At 51.7% G+C, this 19,130-nt stretch overlaps 1 protein-coding gene across 4 annotated transcripts in view; it reads right to left on the bottom strand.

The window, feature by feature from the left end:
- The window catches only part of phactr2 (phosphatase and actin regulator 2), a 128,922-nt gene that overhangs the window by 25,171 nt on the left and 84,621 nt on the right, over positions 1-19,130 (bottom strand). For 2 of the 4 annotated variants that reach the window (XM_052012682.1, XM_052012683.1), the window contains exons 4-7: positions 11,821-11,946; positions 10,199-10,378; positions 6,748-7,156; positions 5,174-5,385 (exon numbers count right to left, since the gene is read on the bottom strand). In XM_052012682.1, the coding sequence (XP_051868642.1) occupies positions 5,174-5,385; positions 6,748-7,156; positions 10,199-10,378; positions 11,821-11,946 (927 nt within the window). The remainder of the gene's footprint in view (positions 1-5,173; positions 5,386-6,747; positions 7,157-10,198; positions 10,379-11,820; positions 11,947-19,130) is intronic. The other 2 variants (XM_052012684.1, XM_052012686.1) reach the window with 2 other exon arrangements.

Genomic DNA, 19,130 nt, shown 5'->3' on the forward strand with positions numbered 1-19,130 from the left:
CGAACCCGGGACTCTGGAGCGGTGAGGCAGTGTGCCCGTCCTTATGTGGCACCTCGTGGGATTTTGCTTGATGTTGCCACTGTAGGACTTTGGGAGACGTCAGAGGCAATATAGAGAGGGTAAGATATCTTTATTAGTCATGTGTACATCGAAACACACAGTGAAATGCATCTTTCGCCCAGAGTGTTCTGGGGGCAGCCCACAAGTGTCGCCACGCTTCCCGCGCCAATATAGCATGCCCACAACTTCCTAACCCGTACGTCTTTGGAATGTGGGAGGAAACCGGAGCACCCGGAGGAAACCCACGCAGACACGGGGAGAACGTACAAACTCCTTATAGACAGCGGTGGGAATTGAACCCGGGTCGCTGGCGCTGTAAAGCGTTACGTTAACTGCTACACTACCGCTGCTGTTGTTTAGGGTTGGGGTAGGGGCTGGTGACCAATTAACCCACCGATCCGCTGGACTTTGGGACGTGGGAGGAAACCGGAGCACCTCGGAGCAGCCCACAGTCACCGGGAGAAGTGTGCCTGCTGCCTTTGTCCTTGGTGGGAGAGACCCCGGGTTTGGGAGGTGCTGTCGGAGTAGCCTGGATGAGTAACTGCAGTGTACCGTGGAGACGGTGCACACTGCGGCCATTGCATACTGGTAGAGGAGGGAGTGCTGATGAGGCAGCACAGTGGTTCAGCTGGTAGAGATGCCCCCACCGAGCTCCGGAGACCTCCACTCTCTGTGTCCCTGTAACCATGTGGGCTTTCCCTGGGTGTGGGTCGGTGGGTTAATTGGTGATTGTAAATTGCCCCTCGTGTGCAGGAGAATGGTGGAATCCCGAGGGGTGGGGGAGTTGTTGGGAATGTGGGGAGAATAAAAATGGGATGTTTGTCTTATAGCTCATACTCTCTAATCCAGGCAGCATCCTGGTGGACCTTTTCTCCAAAGCCTCCACACCCTTCCTGTAAGGGGGAGACCAGAACTGCACACAATACTCCAAGTGCGGCCCAAACGAAGGTCTATGCAGCTGAAACATGACCTCCTGACATACTCAACGCCCCAACTGATGAAGGCAAGCATGCTGTACGCCTTCTTTACCACCCTACTATCCATGAAGCCAAGCATATAGGGTTGGGTGGAGGAGGGTGGGTTGGGATGGGGACTGGGGTGCGTGGGAAGGGTATGGGGGATTTTCCGGATGGGGGTTGAGTGGGCTGTTGGGCATTGGCCCCGTACTTCCTCCCGGGAATTGTTCGGGAATACCTGCTCCTTGTCCGTGTTCCCACTCCACACCAGCCTCCCCTCGACCTTTGCACCATCCCCCGTCCCCACCTCCTTCCGTTCCTCTCCCTTGTGAACATCCCCTTGAACCCATCTCTCTGCTTCGCCCCAATCCCTCCCTGCAGAAGTGGATTCCTCATTCTTCCCACTCTCGTCTGAATTCCCGACCGGATTTATCAGACGTCAATGAGCCTTGGAATTGTGCACTCCTGTGCCGTTAGTAAGATTCTCCCTCTGACGTAGGCTCCTAGGGGAGGTGCATGAGGTGTCTGAGAGGCGGCCACGGTCAGAACACTGTAACACAAGAGGCTGGAACCTGGAGCAACACACAATCTGCTGGAGGAACTCAGCAGGTCGGGAGGGAAATGGACAGTTAACGATTCTGGTTGAGACCCTTCATCTGGACTGAAAGGTAGAAGGGAGATAGTCAGTGTAAAGAGGGGAGGGGAAGGGGTCGAGCAAGAGCTGGCAGGTGATGGGTGGATCCAGGTGAGGAGGGGTGACGGGCAGGTGGAGGAGGGGAGAGTGGGGGATAGTGACAGAGGCCGGGAGGTGGTAGGCGGAGGTGACAGAGGGCTGTGAATGGTGGAACCTGATAGGAGAGGAAGGTGGATCATGGAACCAAACAAGGGAGGTGGGGAGGGCAGGTGGGAACAGCGGGGGGGTATCCAGTGGGAGGGGTGTGTGGGTGATGGGCAGATTGAAGGGGTGGAGGAGGGGAAAGAGACAGGGTGATGGGGGCTGGCGTTGGTGTAGGAGGAACTGGGTGGATCAGGAGGAGACAGAAAAAGAACAGAAGGGGAACTGGTTGCCTGAAATCGGAGAACTCAACGTTCATGCTGTCAGGGTGTAGACGACCCAGAAAAAAAAATGAGGTGGTTCTGCCACTAGTTTGAGTTTGGCCTCACCCTGGCAGTGGAGGAGGCCGAGAACAGGCAGGTCGGTGTGGGGATGGGGAGGGAATTACAATGGGTGGAAACCAGGAGATGTACGTCCTCCCCTGGTCCAACTGAGGAACCCAAAGGCCAGAAAGCTGGGATCCCCGATGACAGGCACACGATAACTGGGCTTAGAAATGGAGCCCTCAACTGAGGAGGTAAAGCTGGGGTGCGGCGTTGACGAGGTCAGTGCAACCCAGAAGGGAGAGGTCAGTCTCGGAGTGAGCCAACGGCAGAATGAGAGGTTCCGTCAGGAATTCAGGACGTGCTCTCCCGATTTAAGAAGTAACTAGACTGAATCATCAGGGCAGAGAAGGTTATGGACCAAGTGCTGGGAAAAGGGATTAGTACAGATGGTCAGCATGGGTCTGGTGGGCCAAAGGGCCTGTTCCCATGCTGCATGACTTGTTGACTATATTTGGAAGGTTAAGGGGTGAACTAATTGGCTTTCCTAACAAATTGGCAATTTGGTTTATTATTGTCACATATACCAAGGTACGGTGAAAAACTTTGCTTTGCATGCCATCCATATAGATCATTTCATCACAACAGTGCATTGAGGTAGTACAAGGGAAAACAATAACAGAATGCAGAATAAAGGGCAGACACAGTAGTGTAGCGGTCAGCGTAACACTATTACAGCGCCAGCAACCCGGGTTCAATTCGGCCGCTGTCTGTAAGGAGTTTGTACGTTCTCCCCGTGTCTGCGTGGGTTTCCTCCAGGTGCTCCGGTTTCCCCCCACATTCCAAAGACGTACGGGTTAGGAAGTTGTGGACATGCTATGTTGGCGCCGGAAGCGTGGCGACACTTGCGGGCTGCCCCCAGAACACTCTACACAAAAGATGCATTTCACTGTGTGTTTCAATGTACACGTGACTAATAAAGAGATCTTGTCTAAAGTGTTACAGTCACAGAGAAAGTGCAGTGCAGGCAGACAATAAGGTGCAAGGGCCATGACGAGGAGGATTGTGAGGTCAAGAATCCATCTTATTGTATTAGGGGACAGTTCAATGGTCTTGTAACAGTGTGATAGAAGCTGTCCTTGAGCCTGGTGGTACGTGCTTTCAGGCTTTTGTATCTTCTGCCTGATGGGAGGGGGGAGAAGAGAGAATGTCCGGGATGAGTGGGGTCTTTGATTATGTTGGCTGCTTCACCCAGGCAGCAGGAAGTGTAGGCAGAGTCCATGGAGGGGAGGCTGGTTCCATGATGTGCTGAGCTGTGTCCACAGCTCTCTGAAGTTTCTTGCGGTCATGGATTTGCAGTCACAAGAGGATTTATGTAGAGGAGCAGGGATGTTTTGCTTAAAATTCCCCAGAGCCTTGGTGAGACCACACCTGGAGGACTGTGAGCAGTTTTGCCCTCTTTATCAAAGAAAGGACACTTGCCATAGATGGAGAGTAGTGAAGGTGCACCAGACTGATTCTTGGGACAGTGGCACTGATGTTCGAGAAAAAATTGGATCAACCAGGCCTGTTTTTACTGGAGCAACGAACAGTCTGTTGGAAAAACTCAGCGGGTCGAGCAGCATCTGTGGGGGGGGGGGAGGAATTGTCGACATTTCGGGTCGAAACCCTGCATCGGGAGTGTTGCCCGACCTGCTGAGTTCCTGCAGCAGATAGTTTGTTGCTCCAGATTCCAGCGTCTGCAGTCTCTTGTATCTCCTCTCTGTCTCCACTAAAGAATAGAGGAAGGAGAGGGGGATCTCAATCAACCTTCGGAAATACTGACAGCACCCGACAGGGCTGGATGTGGGAAGAACGTTTTCCCCTGGGAATCTGGAACGAGGGGCTCACAGTCCCAGGTTATGGGGCAAGACCTTCAGGAGCGAGAAGAGGAGAAACTTCTTCACCCCGAGGGTGTTGAAGCTGTGGAGTTGTCTACCACAGGAGGACAAGTCGTGGAAATCTTTCAGAAGCAGTTGGAGATATAAAAGACGTCAAGGGGTATGGGGAGGGAGTGGGAATATTGTGTTGAGATGGACTATTGATCACGATTGTATTGAATGGTGCAGCAGACTGCAGGGGCCGAATGGCCTATTTCTGCCCCCCATTTTCTGCGGTGAATCACTGGGAGAGAAAAAAATACTTCCTCGCGTATCTGAGTGAGGGCAGAGTCCGAAACAAGGGGGTGAAGTGTGGTCAGGGGTGCCTGGGACTCAGATCAGTGGTCAACAGAAAGCTGATGTTGCTTGGTTGTGGGACAGGACAGTTTAAGAGCCGCAAGGTAATGATGCAGCTCTACAAAACTCTGGTTAGACCACACTTAGAGTACTGTGTCCAGTTCTGGTCGCCTCATTATAGGAAGGATGTGGAAGCGTTGGAAAGGATGCAGAGGAGATTTACCGGGATGCTGCCTGGATTGGAGAGTGTGCATTATGAGGAGAGACTAAGGGAGCTAGGGCTTTACTCTTTGGAGAGGAGGAGGATGAGAGGAGACATGCTAGAGGTGTACAAAATATTAAGAGGAATAGATAGAGTGGACAGCCAGCGCCTCTTTCCCAGGGCACCAATGCTCAATACAAGAGGGCATGGCTTTAAAGTAATGGGTGGGAAGTTCAAGGGAGATATCAGAGGAAGGTTTTTACCAGAGAGTGGTTGGGGCATGGAATGCGCTGCCTGGGGTGGTGGTGGAGGCAGGTACGTTGGTCAAATTCAGGAGATTGCTAGATAGGCATATGGAGGAATTTAAAATAGAGGGATATGTGGGAGGAAGGGGTTAGATAGTCTTAGGCGAGGTTCAAAGGTTGGAACAACATTGTGGGCCAAAGGGCCTGTATTGTGCTGTACTGTTCTATGGTTCTATGATTCTATGACAGTGTCGTGGGACCGGGGGTGTCCTGGTGGAGGGAAGGTACGGGTGTACCTGAATGGGGAAAGCAAACGAGAGTGGGCTGAATGGCCTCCCATCAGTCGCTCTGTTGTCAAGAGTACAAAGGGTGTTACCAGGAGATCGGGGCTCTTACTGTTTAACGATTCCTCGTCGTCTTCCTCATCCGAATCATTCCTGCACTGCGCAGCATCGGAACCAGATTCGCTCCCCATCAGCTCGGAAACGTCCTCGTGAGGGATCACCACCACCGAAGTCACAGCCCCCAACAGGACCCGGACTCTCTCCGTCACCCCCTCCGGATCCTCTCCCGCCAAGTCATTGCTCCCAGCTTCCACCGCACCGCCCCTGGGAGGGAAGAGAGAGGCGGTCACACAGGGCAGGGGAAGGAAGGGGTGGGGGGGCGGCAGTTCGGGACAGGTGGGGGGTTAACCTCCCCCCGATCGGGTCACAGGGTGCACAGAACTGTTGGCAGTACCTCAGGTCAAACAGCATCATTCCCAGGATCGCCAACGAGGTTGGGAGGGACTTCAGAAGGGACGGGAGTCACAAGGACGGCAGGGTCTGAGTGGTCAGATGGGATCCATCAATGATCCAATGTCACAGAGTCACTCAGCACGGAAACAGGCCATTTGGCCCAACTGGTCCATGCCGACCAAGATGCCCCATCCAAGCTAGTCCCATTTGCCCACGTTTGGCCCATATCCTTCTAAACCTTTCCAACCCATGTACCTGTCCAACTGTCTTTTACAAGTTGTTGTTGAACCTACCTCAACCACTTCCTCTGGCAGCTCGTTCCATATACTCACCACCCTTTGTGTGAAACAGTTGCCCCTCAAGTTCTTCTTAACTCTTTCCCCTCTCACCCTAAACCTGTGCCCTCTAATTCTTGATTCCCCAACCCTGAGAAAAAGAGTGCATTCACCCTATCTCTGCCCCTCATGATTTTATACACCTCTATAATATCACCCCTCAGTCGCCTACACTCCAAGGAATAAAGTCCTAGCCTGCCCAACCTCTCCCTATAACTGTCCCTCAAGTCCTGACAACATCCTCGTAAATCTTTTCTGCACTCTTTCCAGTTTAGAAACCATAGAAAAATACAGCACAATACAGGCCCTTCGGCCCACCATGTCGTGCCGACCTTTAAACCTCACCTAAGACTATCTAACCCCTTCCTCCCACATATCCCCCTACTTTAAATTCCTCCATATGCTTATCTAACAATCTCTTGAACTTGACCAACGCATCAGCCTCCACCACCGCCCCAGGCAGCATATTCCATGCCCCAACCACTCTCTGGGTAAAAAACCTTCCTCTGATATCTCCCTTGAACTTCCCACCCATTACTTTAAAGCCATGCCCTCTTGTGTTGAGCACTGGAGCCCTGGGAAAGAGGCGCTGGCTGTCCACTCGATCTATTCCTCTTAATAACATCTTTCCTATAGCACGGCGACCAAAACTGAACACAATACTCCAAGAGCGGCCTCACCAGCGTCCTGTACAACTGCTCCGTGACCTCCCAACTCCTGCACTCAGTGCCCTGACTGATGAAGGCCAGCGCGCCAAACGCCTTCTTCACCACCCTGTCTACCTGTGGCACCACTTTCAGGGAACCATGTACTTGAATACCAAGGTACCTCTCTTCTACAAAGAACAACATGTTTTACTTGTGTCAATTGAGCCTAACAAGAGGTTTCACAAACCTACCTCTTTAGTTCTTGTTCGGTTCCTGCCCGTTCTAGGGACACGTCCATTTTCCCATCAGTCACGTCGCGTTGAGGACGATGGGTGGAGTCGGCGGAAGGGGCATCTGTCTCCTGCTTGGGATCAGACTGTGCCACGTCCTGGGACCTTTCAATCTCAGCCCCGTCGTCGAGGAGATGTGGGGGAGGAGGACTGTCCACCAGCGGTCCACAGGAGCCACTTTTGCTCGGGAGCTCTGGAGAAGGTTGGGAAGAGAAGTCAGGATGTCTCGCAGCCTCGGTGAGCGAGTCCCCTGTGCCGAGGGAGCCGGAGGTGTCCCAGGGAAGGTTAGTGTTGGTCATAGGCTGAAGTGAGGGTGGGGACTGGGGCGCCGATGCTGAGCTGGAGAGTTTCTCCGACGGGAAGGATGCATCTGAAATCAGATTGGACAAGGGCATCAAACATCACATCAAACCGTCTCCAAGACTGAGACCAAGACTTGGAGCTACTTCAAACTAGGACCCTCATAGAAAACAGAACAGTACAGCACAGGAACAGGCCCTTCGGCCCACCATGTCTGTGCTGAACACGATGCCAAATTAAATTAAATCCTGCTTGCACACGATCCGTATCCCTCCATCTCCTGCACATTCCTGTGTCTAACAGCCTCCTAAACACCAATATGGATACGTTTGCTGAGGAGCTGGTGCAAGGGGCTGGGTTTTGTTCTTGGATCATTGGGATCGACTTGGGGGTAGGGGTGACCTGTAAAAGGGATGTGGGTTGCACCTGAACCGGAAGGGGACCAATATCCTGGCTGGGACATTTGCTAGTGCTACTCGGGAGGTTTTAAACTAGAGTGGCAGGGGAGTGGGGCCCTGAGCAGTCGAGTAGCTGATGAGAAATCTGTAGCCAATGACAGCAGATTTAGTCACTGGGATAGACAGGAGCACAGTAAAGGTGGGAGAGATTTTTAATGAATATTCCTCTTCTGTTTTTACTGTGGAGAAAATGATGGAAGCTAAGGAAATGTGGGAAATGAGTGATGTTGTCTTGGACCATATACGAATTAGGAAGGAGGAGGTATTGGAGGCCTTAAGGTGTATTAAGGTGGATAAATCCCCAGGGCCTGGCCTGGTGCATTCTTGGACCCTGTGGGAAGCTAGAGAAGAAATTGCTGAGGCCCTTGCAGAGATTTTTGCTTCGTCTCTGGCCACAGGTGAGGTTCTGGAGGACTGGAGAGTGGCTCATGTGGTACCATTGTTCAAAAAGGGTAGCAAAAAACAAGCTAGGAAACCACAGACCAGTGAGACTGACATCGGTGGTTGGTATATTGCTGGAGGGGATTCTGAGGGACAGGATCTACCAACATTTGGAGAGCAAGGGTCTGATTTGGGACAGTCAACATGGCTTTGTGCGTGGGAAGTCGTGTCTGACAAATCTTTTGGAGTTCTGTGAGGAAGTAACCAAGAGAGCAGATGAGGGTAGGGCAGTGGATGTTTTCTATATGGACCTTAGCAAGGCCTTTGACAAGGTCCCTCATGGCAGGCTAGTCTGGAAGGTTAGATTGCATGGGATCCAGGGGGAGATAGCGGACTGGATTCATAATTGGCTCAGTGGTAGGAAGCAGAGGGTGCTGGTCGAGGGTTGTTTCTCAGACTGGAAGCCTGTGTCTAGGGGTGTGCCACAGGGGTTGGTGCTGGCATCTTTGTTGTTTGTAATTTATATAAACGATTTGGATGTGAATGTACAAGGTGTGGTTGGTAAGTTTGGGGATGATACTATAATAGGTGATGTTGTAGATAGTGTAGAAGATTATGAAAAAGTACAGGGGGATCTTGATCAGCTGAGTCTGTGGGCTGAGGATCGGCAAACAGCTTTCAATCCAGATAAATGTGAGGTATTGCATTTTGGGAGATCAAACCAGGGTAGGACTTGTACAGTGAATGGTAGGGCCCTGGGGAGCGTTATGGAACAGAGGGACCTAGGAATATAAGTGCATAGTTCACTGAAAGCAGTGTCACGGGTAGACCGGGTGGTGAGGAAGGTGTTTGGCACTCTGGCCTTCATCAGTCAGGGCACTGAGTATAGGAGTTGGGAAATTATGTTGCAATTGTATAAGACACTGGTGAGGTCGTACTTGGAGCACTGTGTAAGGTTTTGGTCGCCCTGTTATAGGAAAGATGTTATTAAACTAGAAAGAGTGCAGAAAAGATTTACCAGGATGTTGCCTGGACTTGGGGGCCTGAGTTACAGGGAGAGGTTGCGGAGACAAGGACTTTATTTCCTGGAACGAAGGAGATTGCGGGGTGACCTGATAGAGGTGTATAAGATCATGAGGGGCATAGACAGGGTGAAAGCACACAGTCTTTTTCCCAGGGAGGGGGTGCTAAAACAAGAGGGCATAGGTTTAAGATCAGAGGCAAGAGATTTAAAAGGGACATCAGGGGCAGTTTCTTCACACAAAGGGTTGTGCGTATTTGGAACGAGCTGCCAGAAATAGTGGTTGAGGCGGGCACATTATAAGACAAAATAAGATCTTTATTAGTCACATGTACATCAAAACACGCAGTGAAATATATCTTTTGTGTAGAGTGTTCTGGGGGCAGCCCGCAAGTGTTGCCACGCTTCTGGTGCCAACATAGCATGCCCACAACTTCCTAACCCGTACGTCTTTGGAATGTGGGAGGAAACCGGAGCACCCGGAGGAAACCCACGCAGACACAGGGAGAACGTACAAACTCCTTACAGACAGCGGCGGGAATCGAACCTGGGTCGCTGGCGCTGTAATAGCGTTACGCTAACCGCTACACTACCGTGCCTGCCCATTAGCAACGTCTAAAAGCCAATTGGATAAGTCCATGGATAGAAGAGGTTTAGAGGGCTATGGGCCAAACACGGGCAGATGGGACTAGCTCGCTGGGCAACACAGTCGGCATGGACCGGTTGGGCCGAAGGGCCTGTTTCTGTGCTGTATGACTCTACAACCATCCAACCGGACTGACTGGCACCTGATTCACTGACCTGAACATTCATTCTCTCCACAATGTCTGTGCTGAACATCATGCTGAATTAAACTAAATCTCTTCTGCCTGACCCATATCCCTCCATTCCCTGCGTCTTCATGTCTCTAAGAGCCTCTTAAACGTCACCATTGCATCTGCTTCCACCACTCCCCTCAGCAGCCTGTTCCAGGCACCCACCGCTCTGCGTAAAAACTTGCCCTGCACATCTCCTTTAAACTTTCCCCCTCTCGCCTTAAATGCACACCCTCTCGTATTACACATTTCGACCCTGGGAAAAAAATATCGGCTGTCTACCCTATCTACGCCTCTCATGATTTTATAAACCTCTATCAGCTCTCCCCTCAGCCTCCAACACTCCAGAGAAAACAACCCAAGTTTGTCCCAGCTCCCCCTGTAGCTCACGCCCTCTAATCCAGGGCAATTGACATCAGCAGAGCTGGTCAACTTACGTTCTGCATTCGAGCCCCTGTTGGTTGGTTTTGGGAGCGCCGGAGGGGAGGTCATCGTGCCAAGGTCATCGTTCTGAGCAGCGCCGATGGCGGTGGGGTCAGGGTGGTCACCGGGCAGCGACGGCTGTGTTTCTCCCTGAGGCGACCCGACTTTATAAGGAGGGCTCTGCTCAGACATCCCTGCAGGTCGAGAAGGCAGAGGGAGGCACCAGGTTATCACAAGCCAGGCGGGTCACGTCGGTGAGGTCCCGCACCAGGAGGAGGCGCCAGTAGCAGCCACTGCTCCACTGTCAGTGGGCGGAGCGGGAGCAGCAGTGAACTTATTGCAACAAATAAGATTCTGAGGGAATGGTCAAGGTGGGTGTGGAGAGGATGTTGCCCATGTTGGGGGTGTCTAGCGTAGGGGGACATTAGGGGTCCCTCATTACCGATGAGGATGATTTCTTATCTCAGGAATCTTTGGAATTCTCCACCCTGAGGATCTACAGAAGGGGATTCTTCCAATAGATTTGGGGCTGAGATAGGGAGACCATTGGTCAACAGGAGAGTCTGGGGTTTTTTTTTGGGAACAGGTAGGAGGGTAGATCTTAAACATCAAACCAGTGCTTTATTGAACAAAGGCAGGCAAACGGGACGAGCTCAGGTAGGAAACGGTCGGCCCAAGCTGGGCCGAAGGGCCTGTTTCTGTGCTGGATGACTCTACGGTCCCCAGCAATACCAGCTCCAAAATCCAGAGCAGATGTCGCTCCAACTCCTGGACAGGTGCTTCCCGGGAATGCAAGGGGACCCTGGATTCTCCACATGGAGAGAACCAGGCCAGGTTCGCTCAGACAGGTGGTGTGAATCTACGACTATATATGTCATGATTGTCCGATCGATCTCTTTGTATCATGTGTATAATTACCGATGTTATACGTATTAATCTGTATTAATTTGAAAATTAATAAAAAGATTGAACAAGGTGGTGTGAATCACAAACCTAACTCACCCTGTCACATGATGCTGACAGCCCCTTATAGAACATACATAGAACAGTACAGCACAATACAGGCCCTTCGGCTCACAATGTTGTGCCGACCTTTAAACCTCGCCTAAGACTATCTAACCCCTTCCTCCCACATATCCCTCTATCTTAAATTCCTCCATATGCTTATCTAACAATCTCTTGAACTTGACCGATGTATCAGCCTCCACCACCACCCCAGGCAGCGCATTCCATGCACCAACCACTCTCTGGGTGAAAAACCTCCCTCTGATATCTCCCTTGAACTTCCCACCCATTACTTTAAAGCCATGCCCTCTTGTATTGAGCATTGGTGCCCTGGGAAAGAGGCGCTGGCTGTCCATTCTATCTATTCCTCTTAATATTTTGTACACCTCTATCATGTCTCCTCTCACCCTCCTTCTCTCCAAAGAGTAAAGCCCGAGCTCCCTTAGTCTCTCCTCATAATCCATACTCTCCAAACCAGGCAGCATCCTGGTAAATCTCCTCTGCAACCTTTCCAACGCTTCCACATCCTTCCTATAATGAGGTGACCAGAACTGGACACAGTACTCTCAGTACTTATGAGGGATTCAAACTGTACTAAAGTCATCAATTGAGCCAATGGTTTTTGCATTACCCGTTTCCTGTGGCAGAGTGGTGTCTGTGGAGACGGCTTCTAACGTGCTCCCCTCTGCTGGTTGGATTCTGATAGGGATGGCGTGTATGGTGTGTCCATTCGTGATTGTCACCTCCGAACTACCAGCTGACAAGAGAGGGGAGAGCTTAGTGGAGACAAGAGCTGGCATGATGTACTGAGCCTTAACAAGACAGCCAGACGTAGATCAACAACTCCCATTAACACAGAGATCGAACAGGGATGGCGCAGCGAGCAGAGCTGCTGCCTCATGGTGGCAGAGACCCGGGTTCAATCCCGACCTCTGCCGCTGTCTGTGTGGAGTTTGCACGTTCTCCCTGTGACTGCGTGGGTTTCCCCCGGGTGCTCCAGTTCCCTCCCACATCCCAAAGACATGCGGGTTGGTAGGTTGATTGCCTGTAGTGTGTAGGATCTGGGGTGGGGAGTTGGTGGGAACGTGGGGAGAATAGAAAATGGGAATAATGAAGGTGGGTGCTTGATGGTCAGCATGGATTCGACGGGCCGAAGGGCCTGTTTCCACACCGGATCTCTCTATAAATCTACAACGAACTATCCCAAGGTGATTCATGAAAGCATTTGACACTGAACACAGAAAGCATGAAACCAAAAGTGGTCAGTTTGGGAGTTGAGAGTAGATGAGGGAGGGAGGGGGTTTCTGAGCTGGGAGAGCAGGAGGGACGGCCATCAGCGGTGGGGCGAGAGAAATGGAGGGTGCAGGAGGTTACAGGGAAGGACAGGGGCTCCGTGCCGACTGTGTGATTCTGCAGCCTCAGCCGTTTGAGTGTTGTGATTCACAACTTTCTCTTCCGGCTTTTCAGCTTTAATTCCAAGTTTGGTATTGGTATTGGTTTATTATTGTCACTTGTACCGAGGTACAGTGAAAAACTTGTCTTGCAGACCGTTCGTACAGGTCAATTCATTACACAGTGCAGTTACATTGGGTTAGTACAGAGTGCATTGATGTAGTACAGGTAAAAACAATAACAGTGCAGAGTAAAGTGTCACAGTTACAGAGAAAGTGCAGTGCAATAAGGTGCAAGGTCACAACAAGGTAGATCATGAGGTCATAGTCCATCTCATCGTATAAGGGAACCATTCAATAGTCTTATCACAGTGAGGTAGAAGCTGTCCTTAAGTCTGGTGGTACGTGCCCTCAGGCTCCTGTATCTTCTACCCGATGGAAGAGGAGAGAAGAGAGAATGACCTGGGTGGGTGGGGTCTTTGATTATGCTGGCTGCTTCACCAAGGCAGCGAGAGGTACAAACAGAGTCCAAGGAGGGGACGCTGGTGTCCGTGACGTGCTGGGCTGTGTCCACAACTCTCTGCAGTTTGTTTGGGGAATCTGGGCGTCTCCTGCAAGACCAGCATTTACTGCCCGTCCTTGAGAAGATGGGGGTGGGCTCCCACCTTGAAGCACTGCAGCTGCTCCCACAGCGCTGGTGGGGAGGGAACCAGTGAAGGACCAGGGATATATTCCTAAACTAGGATGATTCGTGACTAAACCAGGGTGGCATTCTCAATGGGAGAAGGACGATGGGTTTGGGAGGTGCCGTTGGAGTAGCCTGGATAGATAACTGTGGTGCATCTTGTCGACAGTGCATACTACAGCCACTCTGTGTTGCTGGTGGAGGGAGTGGGTGAGGCAGGCACATCAGCAACATTTAACAGCCATCTAGATAAGTCCATGGATAGGAGAGGTTCAGAGGGCTCTGGGCCAAATGCAGGCAGTTGGGACTAGTTGCTGGGCAACACAGTCAGCAGGGACGAGTTGGGCCAAAGTGGTGCAAAGTGCAGTAGTGCAGACTGAGGTTGTGCAAAAGAAAATAGTAAAGAGACAATAATGGAGGAGCGAGAGTTCAGAGTCCGAGAACGCGGCAGCCCCACCGGGAAGGGGATGTGAGGGAGGGGACTGGTTCAGGAGTCTGACAGCGGTGGGGAAGAAGCTGTTCCTGAGTCTGGACGTCTGGGCTTTCAAGCTCCTGTATCTTCTCCCAGAAGGTAGAAGAGAGAGAAGGGAATGGCCCAGGGGGCAGGTATCCGTGACGATACCATCAGTCCTCCTGAAGCAACGCACCGCTGGGGATCAGAACAGTCAACGGGCTGAATGGCCTCTTTCATGTCAGGGGTGAGTTTTTTGACACTGCCGGCAGAGGTTGTGGGGGCAGATTTATTAGGGACATTTAAGAGACTCTTAGTCACATGAATGATAGGGGAATGGGGGGCTACGTGGGAGGGAAGGGTTAGATAGATCTTAGAGCAGGATAAAACGTTGGCACAACATTATGGGCCGAAGGGCCTGTACTGTGCTGTAATGTTCTATGTTCTAAGTCGGTGAGGCCGCACTTGGAGCACTGTGTGCAGTTCTGGTCGCCTAGCTGTTGGAAGGATGTCTCTAAACTGGAGAGGGTGCAGGAAAGATTCACGAGGACGTTACCGGGACTGGAGGGCTTGAGTTCTAAGGAGAGACTGGACAGGCCAGGACTGTTCTCCCTGGAGCGGAGGCGGCTGAGGGGTGACCTTATAGAGGTTTATAAAATCGTGAGGGGCGTAGATGAGGTGACTGGTCACAGTATTTTTCTTGTGGGCAGGGGTGTCTAAAAGTAGAGGGGACAGGGATAAGATTTAAAAGGGACCTGAGGGGCAAGTTTTTTCACACAGTGGTGGGTATATGGAACGAGCTGCCTGAAGAAGTGGTAGAGGTGGGTACAATTATGGTAGCATAGTGGTTAGCATAACACTTTACAGCGCCAGCGACCCGGGTTCAATTCCCGCTGCTGTCTGTAAGGAGTTTGTACGTTCTCCCCGTGTCTGCGTGGGTTTCCTCCGGGTGCTCCGGTTTCCTCCCACATTCCAAAGACGTACGGGTTAGGAAGTTGTGGGCATGTTCTGTTGGCGCCGGAAGCGTGGCGACACTTGCGGGCTGCCCCCCAAAATCACTACACAAAAGATGCATTTCACTGTGTGTTTCGATGTAGATGTGACTGATAAAGATCTTGTCTTATCTAAAAGACATTCGGACAGTTACATGGGTAGGAAGGTTTAGAGGGATGTGGGCAAATGGGACAAGCTCAAGTAGACAACTTGGTAGCATGGACGAGATGGGCCGAAGGGCCTGTTTTCTTGCCGTAGAACTCTATGACTCCACGTTGATTCTGACCAATTTCTCATCACTTTAGAACCTCAGTTATGACGTCTCCCGCCGCCCCAACGCCAGAGCTGCCCAAAAGCGCGGCTCGTTTACCGTTGAATATGAAGATCCTGTTTTTGTCCCTCTCACTGGACGGATAACTTTTCCTGGCCGCTGCTCCCATCGTCTCTTGAGTTGCCCGTCCGTGGGGATTGGGCATAATTTCTCTGCCTCCCCCACGCCCCAGCAGCCGGCCACAGCTCACACAGTTACAAGGCAGCAGCAGTCCCGGGGCATTACTTCCACAGGGGAACACCGAGGGGGAAACCCCACTCTGCAGCTGGGTCACCAGGGGCTCTTGCTCATTCACTGCAGGAGGCCAGCGATGACACAAACATCCCCATTCTGCGCCGCTCAGCGATCGCAGTCATTCCACATGGCCGGGCAGGGATTGACAATGAATTGTCTCGTGACTTGAGGCTACGTGGTAGTGGTGAGGTCACAATGCCCCTCTCCCTGGACTGGGCACAGAGAGTGAATCAGCAAGGGATGACTCATGAAGACCAGGGGAAGCTGGACATAGTGGGGAGAGCAACCGTGGACGGTCCCCACTCCCACACAGCCCCGGGAGCAGAGGAACTGGGCGTACAGGAAGGCCACTGGCCCCTCAGTCCCGCTGAATAAGATCTGTTGTTACCCAATGAGCAGTTAAAAAAAAAAACAGCTCTTGGGGTGAAGCAGGAAGTCGAGAAAGGAGAAGTCCGTCAGGCAGGCTGATCGGAGTTAAGGAGAGGTTTGGCTGGGTGCAGGGAAGCCCTGACGAACAATACCAGATGCTTCAAATACAGTCGATACTCATGTGAGAACCCCCTTCTCCCAGGATGTGGGAGGGGGAGTGTGGAACCCCCTCCCATGGGGAGGGTCAGAGTGAACATGAGGATGGGGTTCATGGGGAAAGGGGATAAACTCACGAGGAATGCAGGATGACGGTGATGGGGGAGATGGGGGAGGGGAAGAAGGAGGAGGACAAATTCGGTGCCAGATATTGTGCATCAGAGCCCAGGGGTGACCCTGTTGACCAAGAGGATGTGAGATAAGTGGATGTGGTTGTGACGACATCTCACGCAGTTCAACAGGGCCACAGGAGGAAGTGGTGAGCCCGAGTTTCCCATTCCCCACTGTGTGCAGGCAAACACGTCCCACCCACACACGGGCTCCTCTGTCGCTAACCCCACCACAGCCAAGCTCCCGGCCGAGAAACCTCTCTCTGACGTCCCCTTCCGTCTGAAACTGGAATTATCCAAGGGGGCGGCGGGGTGGGCCGTGGCGGGCAGAGAGGGAGTTCAGTTCAAGTGTGGCTCATTCCCCTGCTCTCCTGCACACTCTCCAACGGGACCTACAATGCAGGGCAGCACAGATTCATTGCTTGCGGTATGAAGGTACAAGTAGTTTAGTTCCCTCACGCAGCCTCTCTGGTGGAGAAGAACAGCAACATGCACTGATAAACCTGGCAACGCATCCAGATTTCCAAGGTGCTTCCCCAAAATCCAGCGCCGTCCATCTCAAAGGATACAGTGGGATATGGATCAGTTGTGGATATGGGCGGTAAAATGGCAGATGGGCAAGTGTGAGGCACTGCGCTTTGGGAGGTCAAATGTAACACACCCTCTTCTCGTTACTACCATCGGGGAGGAGGTACAGGAGCCTGAAGACCCACACTCAACGATTCAGGAACAGCTTCTTCCCCTTCGCCATCAGATTTCTGAACGGTCCACGAACCCACGAACACTACCTCGTTATTCCTTTCTTTTGCACTTAATTTATAGTAATTTTATGTCTTTGCACCATACTGCTGCCACAGAACAATAAATTTCACATCATATAAGTCAATGATAATAAATCTGATTCTGATTCAGAAGTATACAGTTAATGGCAGGACACATAACGGAGGGATCTTGGGGTCCAAGTCCATAGCTCCCTGATAGTGGCCACACAAGTAGATTGGGTGGTAAAGAAGGCATACGGCAAGCTTGCCTTCATCGGTCGGGGCATTGAGTATAAGAGTCAGGAAATCATGTTGCAGCTGTATAAAACTTTGGTTAGGTCGCTTGGAGTATTGTGTGCAGTTCTGGTCGCCCCATTACAGGAAGGGTGTGGAGGCTTTGGAGGGGGTGTGGAAGAGGTTCACTGGGATGCTGCCTGGATTAGAGGGCATGTGCTATAAGGAGAGGTTGGACAAACTTGGGTTGTTTTCTCTGGACTGTTGGAGGCTGAGGGGAGACCTGACAGAAGCTTATAAAATTATGAGAGGCGTAGATAGGGTAGACAGCCAGAGTCTCTTTCCCGTGGTTGAAATGTCAAATATTAGAGGACGTGCTTTAAAGTGAGAGGGGGAGAGTTTAAAGGAGATGTGAGGGGCAGGTCTTTTGCACAGAGAGTGTGGGTGCCTGGGATGGGCTGCCAGGGGTGGGGTGGGGGCAGAGGCAGATCCTGATGAAGGGTTTCAACCCAAAACATTGACTGTTCATCTCCCTCCATAGATGCTGCCTGACCCACTGAGTTCCTCCAGCATCTCGTGACTGTTGCTGCAGATACAATAGAGGCATTTAAGAGGCATTTAGACAGGCACGTGAATAGTCAGGGGATAGAGGGATATGGACCATATGGATGGGATTGGTTTAATTTGGCATCTTGGTCAGCACAGACATGGTGGGCCGAAGGGCCTCTTCCTGTGCTGTACTGTCGTAGGTTCTAACACCAAGAGATACTTGGGCTGAAGATCAGGGGGTCAGGGGATATGGGGTAGGGAGGGAATCCCAGGGCTCAGGACCTCAGCTGCTGACAGCACCATTGTCGATGGTGGAGCGATGGGAACCAGGGATGAACAGACGGTCAGGTTTGGGGCAGCGCGGAGATGTGAGAGGGTTGTGAGGGTGAAAGAGGTTAGAGGGATGGAGAGGTGGTAGGATTATGGAGGGAGTGGAACAGGCAGTGACCCGTCACCGTGCCCTCACTCTTTGCACAGAATGGGGCTGCTTGACGGGAGCAGGTTCAGCGGGAGCTTCCCAGGAGGAATTGGATCAGTGCATGACTCCACCCAACCTATCCAGTTGGCCCGTGACTGCTCTCTGAAGTGGCCCGGTTGGTGCTGTCCAAGGGGGCAATTAACCGTGGGATCTTGCTGTGTACCCTCTGGCTGCCACCGTACAACGAGAAGCAGGAGCGGGCCGAGGGGCATAACCTCAACCTACCGTTCCCTCTGGCCCCCCCCTGCCCCCCCCAGTCACCTTTCACCCTCCTGCTTATCGACCGACCTCTGCCTTACACAAATGACTCTGCTTCAACCCCCTGTAAGGAAGAGTGAGCCAAAGACTCAGCCATCTGAGAGAACAATAGTCATCTTGGCATCACCTTCAATGGATGACCCCTTACTACGAGGGGTAAGTCATATGAGGGGGTCGTCCATTTAAGACCGTTGATCTCTGAGTCTACAATCTCCACCAAGAGGAAACATCGTCTCCTCACCATCTCTCACCAACTTTTATCGATGCACCATAGAAAGCATCCTACCTGGATGTATCACGGCTTGGTACGGCAACTGCTCTGCCCGGGACCGCAAGAAACTGCAGAGAGTTGTGGACACAGCCCAGCGCATCACGGACACCAGCCTCCCCTCCATGGACTCTGTCTACACCTCTTGCTGTCTTGGTGAAGCAGCCAACATAATCAAAGACCTCACCCACCCTGGACATTCTCTCTTCTCCCCCCTTCCATTGGGTAGAAGATACAGGAGCCTGAGGGTGCGTACCACCAGACTTAAGGACAGCTTCTACCCCACTGTGATAAAACTATTAAACGGTTCCTTTATACGATGAGATGGACTATGACCTCACGATCTACCTTGTTGTGACCTTGCACCTTATTGCACTGCACTTTCTCTGTAGCTGTGACACTTTACTCTGTATTGTTATTGTTTTTACCTGTACTACCTCAATGCACTCTGTACTAACCCAATGTAACTGCATTGTGTAATGAATTGATCTGTACAAACGGTATGCAAGTTTTCACTGTACCTCAGTACAAGTGGACAATAATAAACCAATACCAATACCATCCTGTGAAGATCCCTCTGGTGTACACATTTCAATCAAGTCCCTCCCATTCT

This window comes from Pristis pectinata, chromosome 3 (assembly GCF_009764475.1).
Source record: "Pristis pectinata isolate sPriPec2 chromosome 3, sPriPec2.1.pri, whole genome shotgun sequence".
NCBI lineage: Eukaryota > Metazoa > Chordata > Chondrichthyes > Rhinopristiformes > Pristidae > Pristis > Pristis pectinata.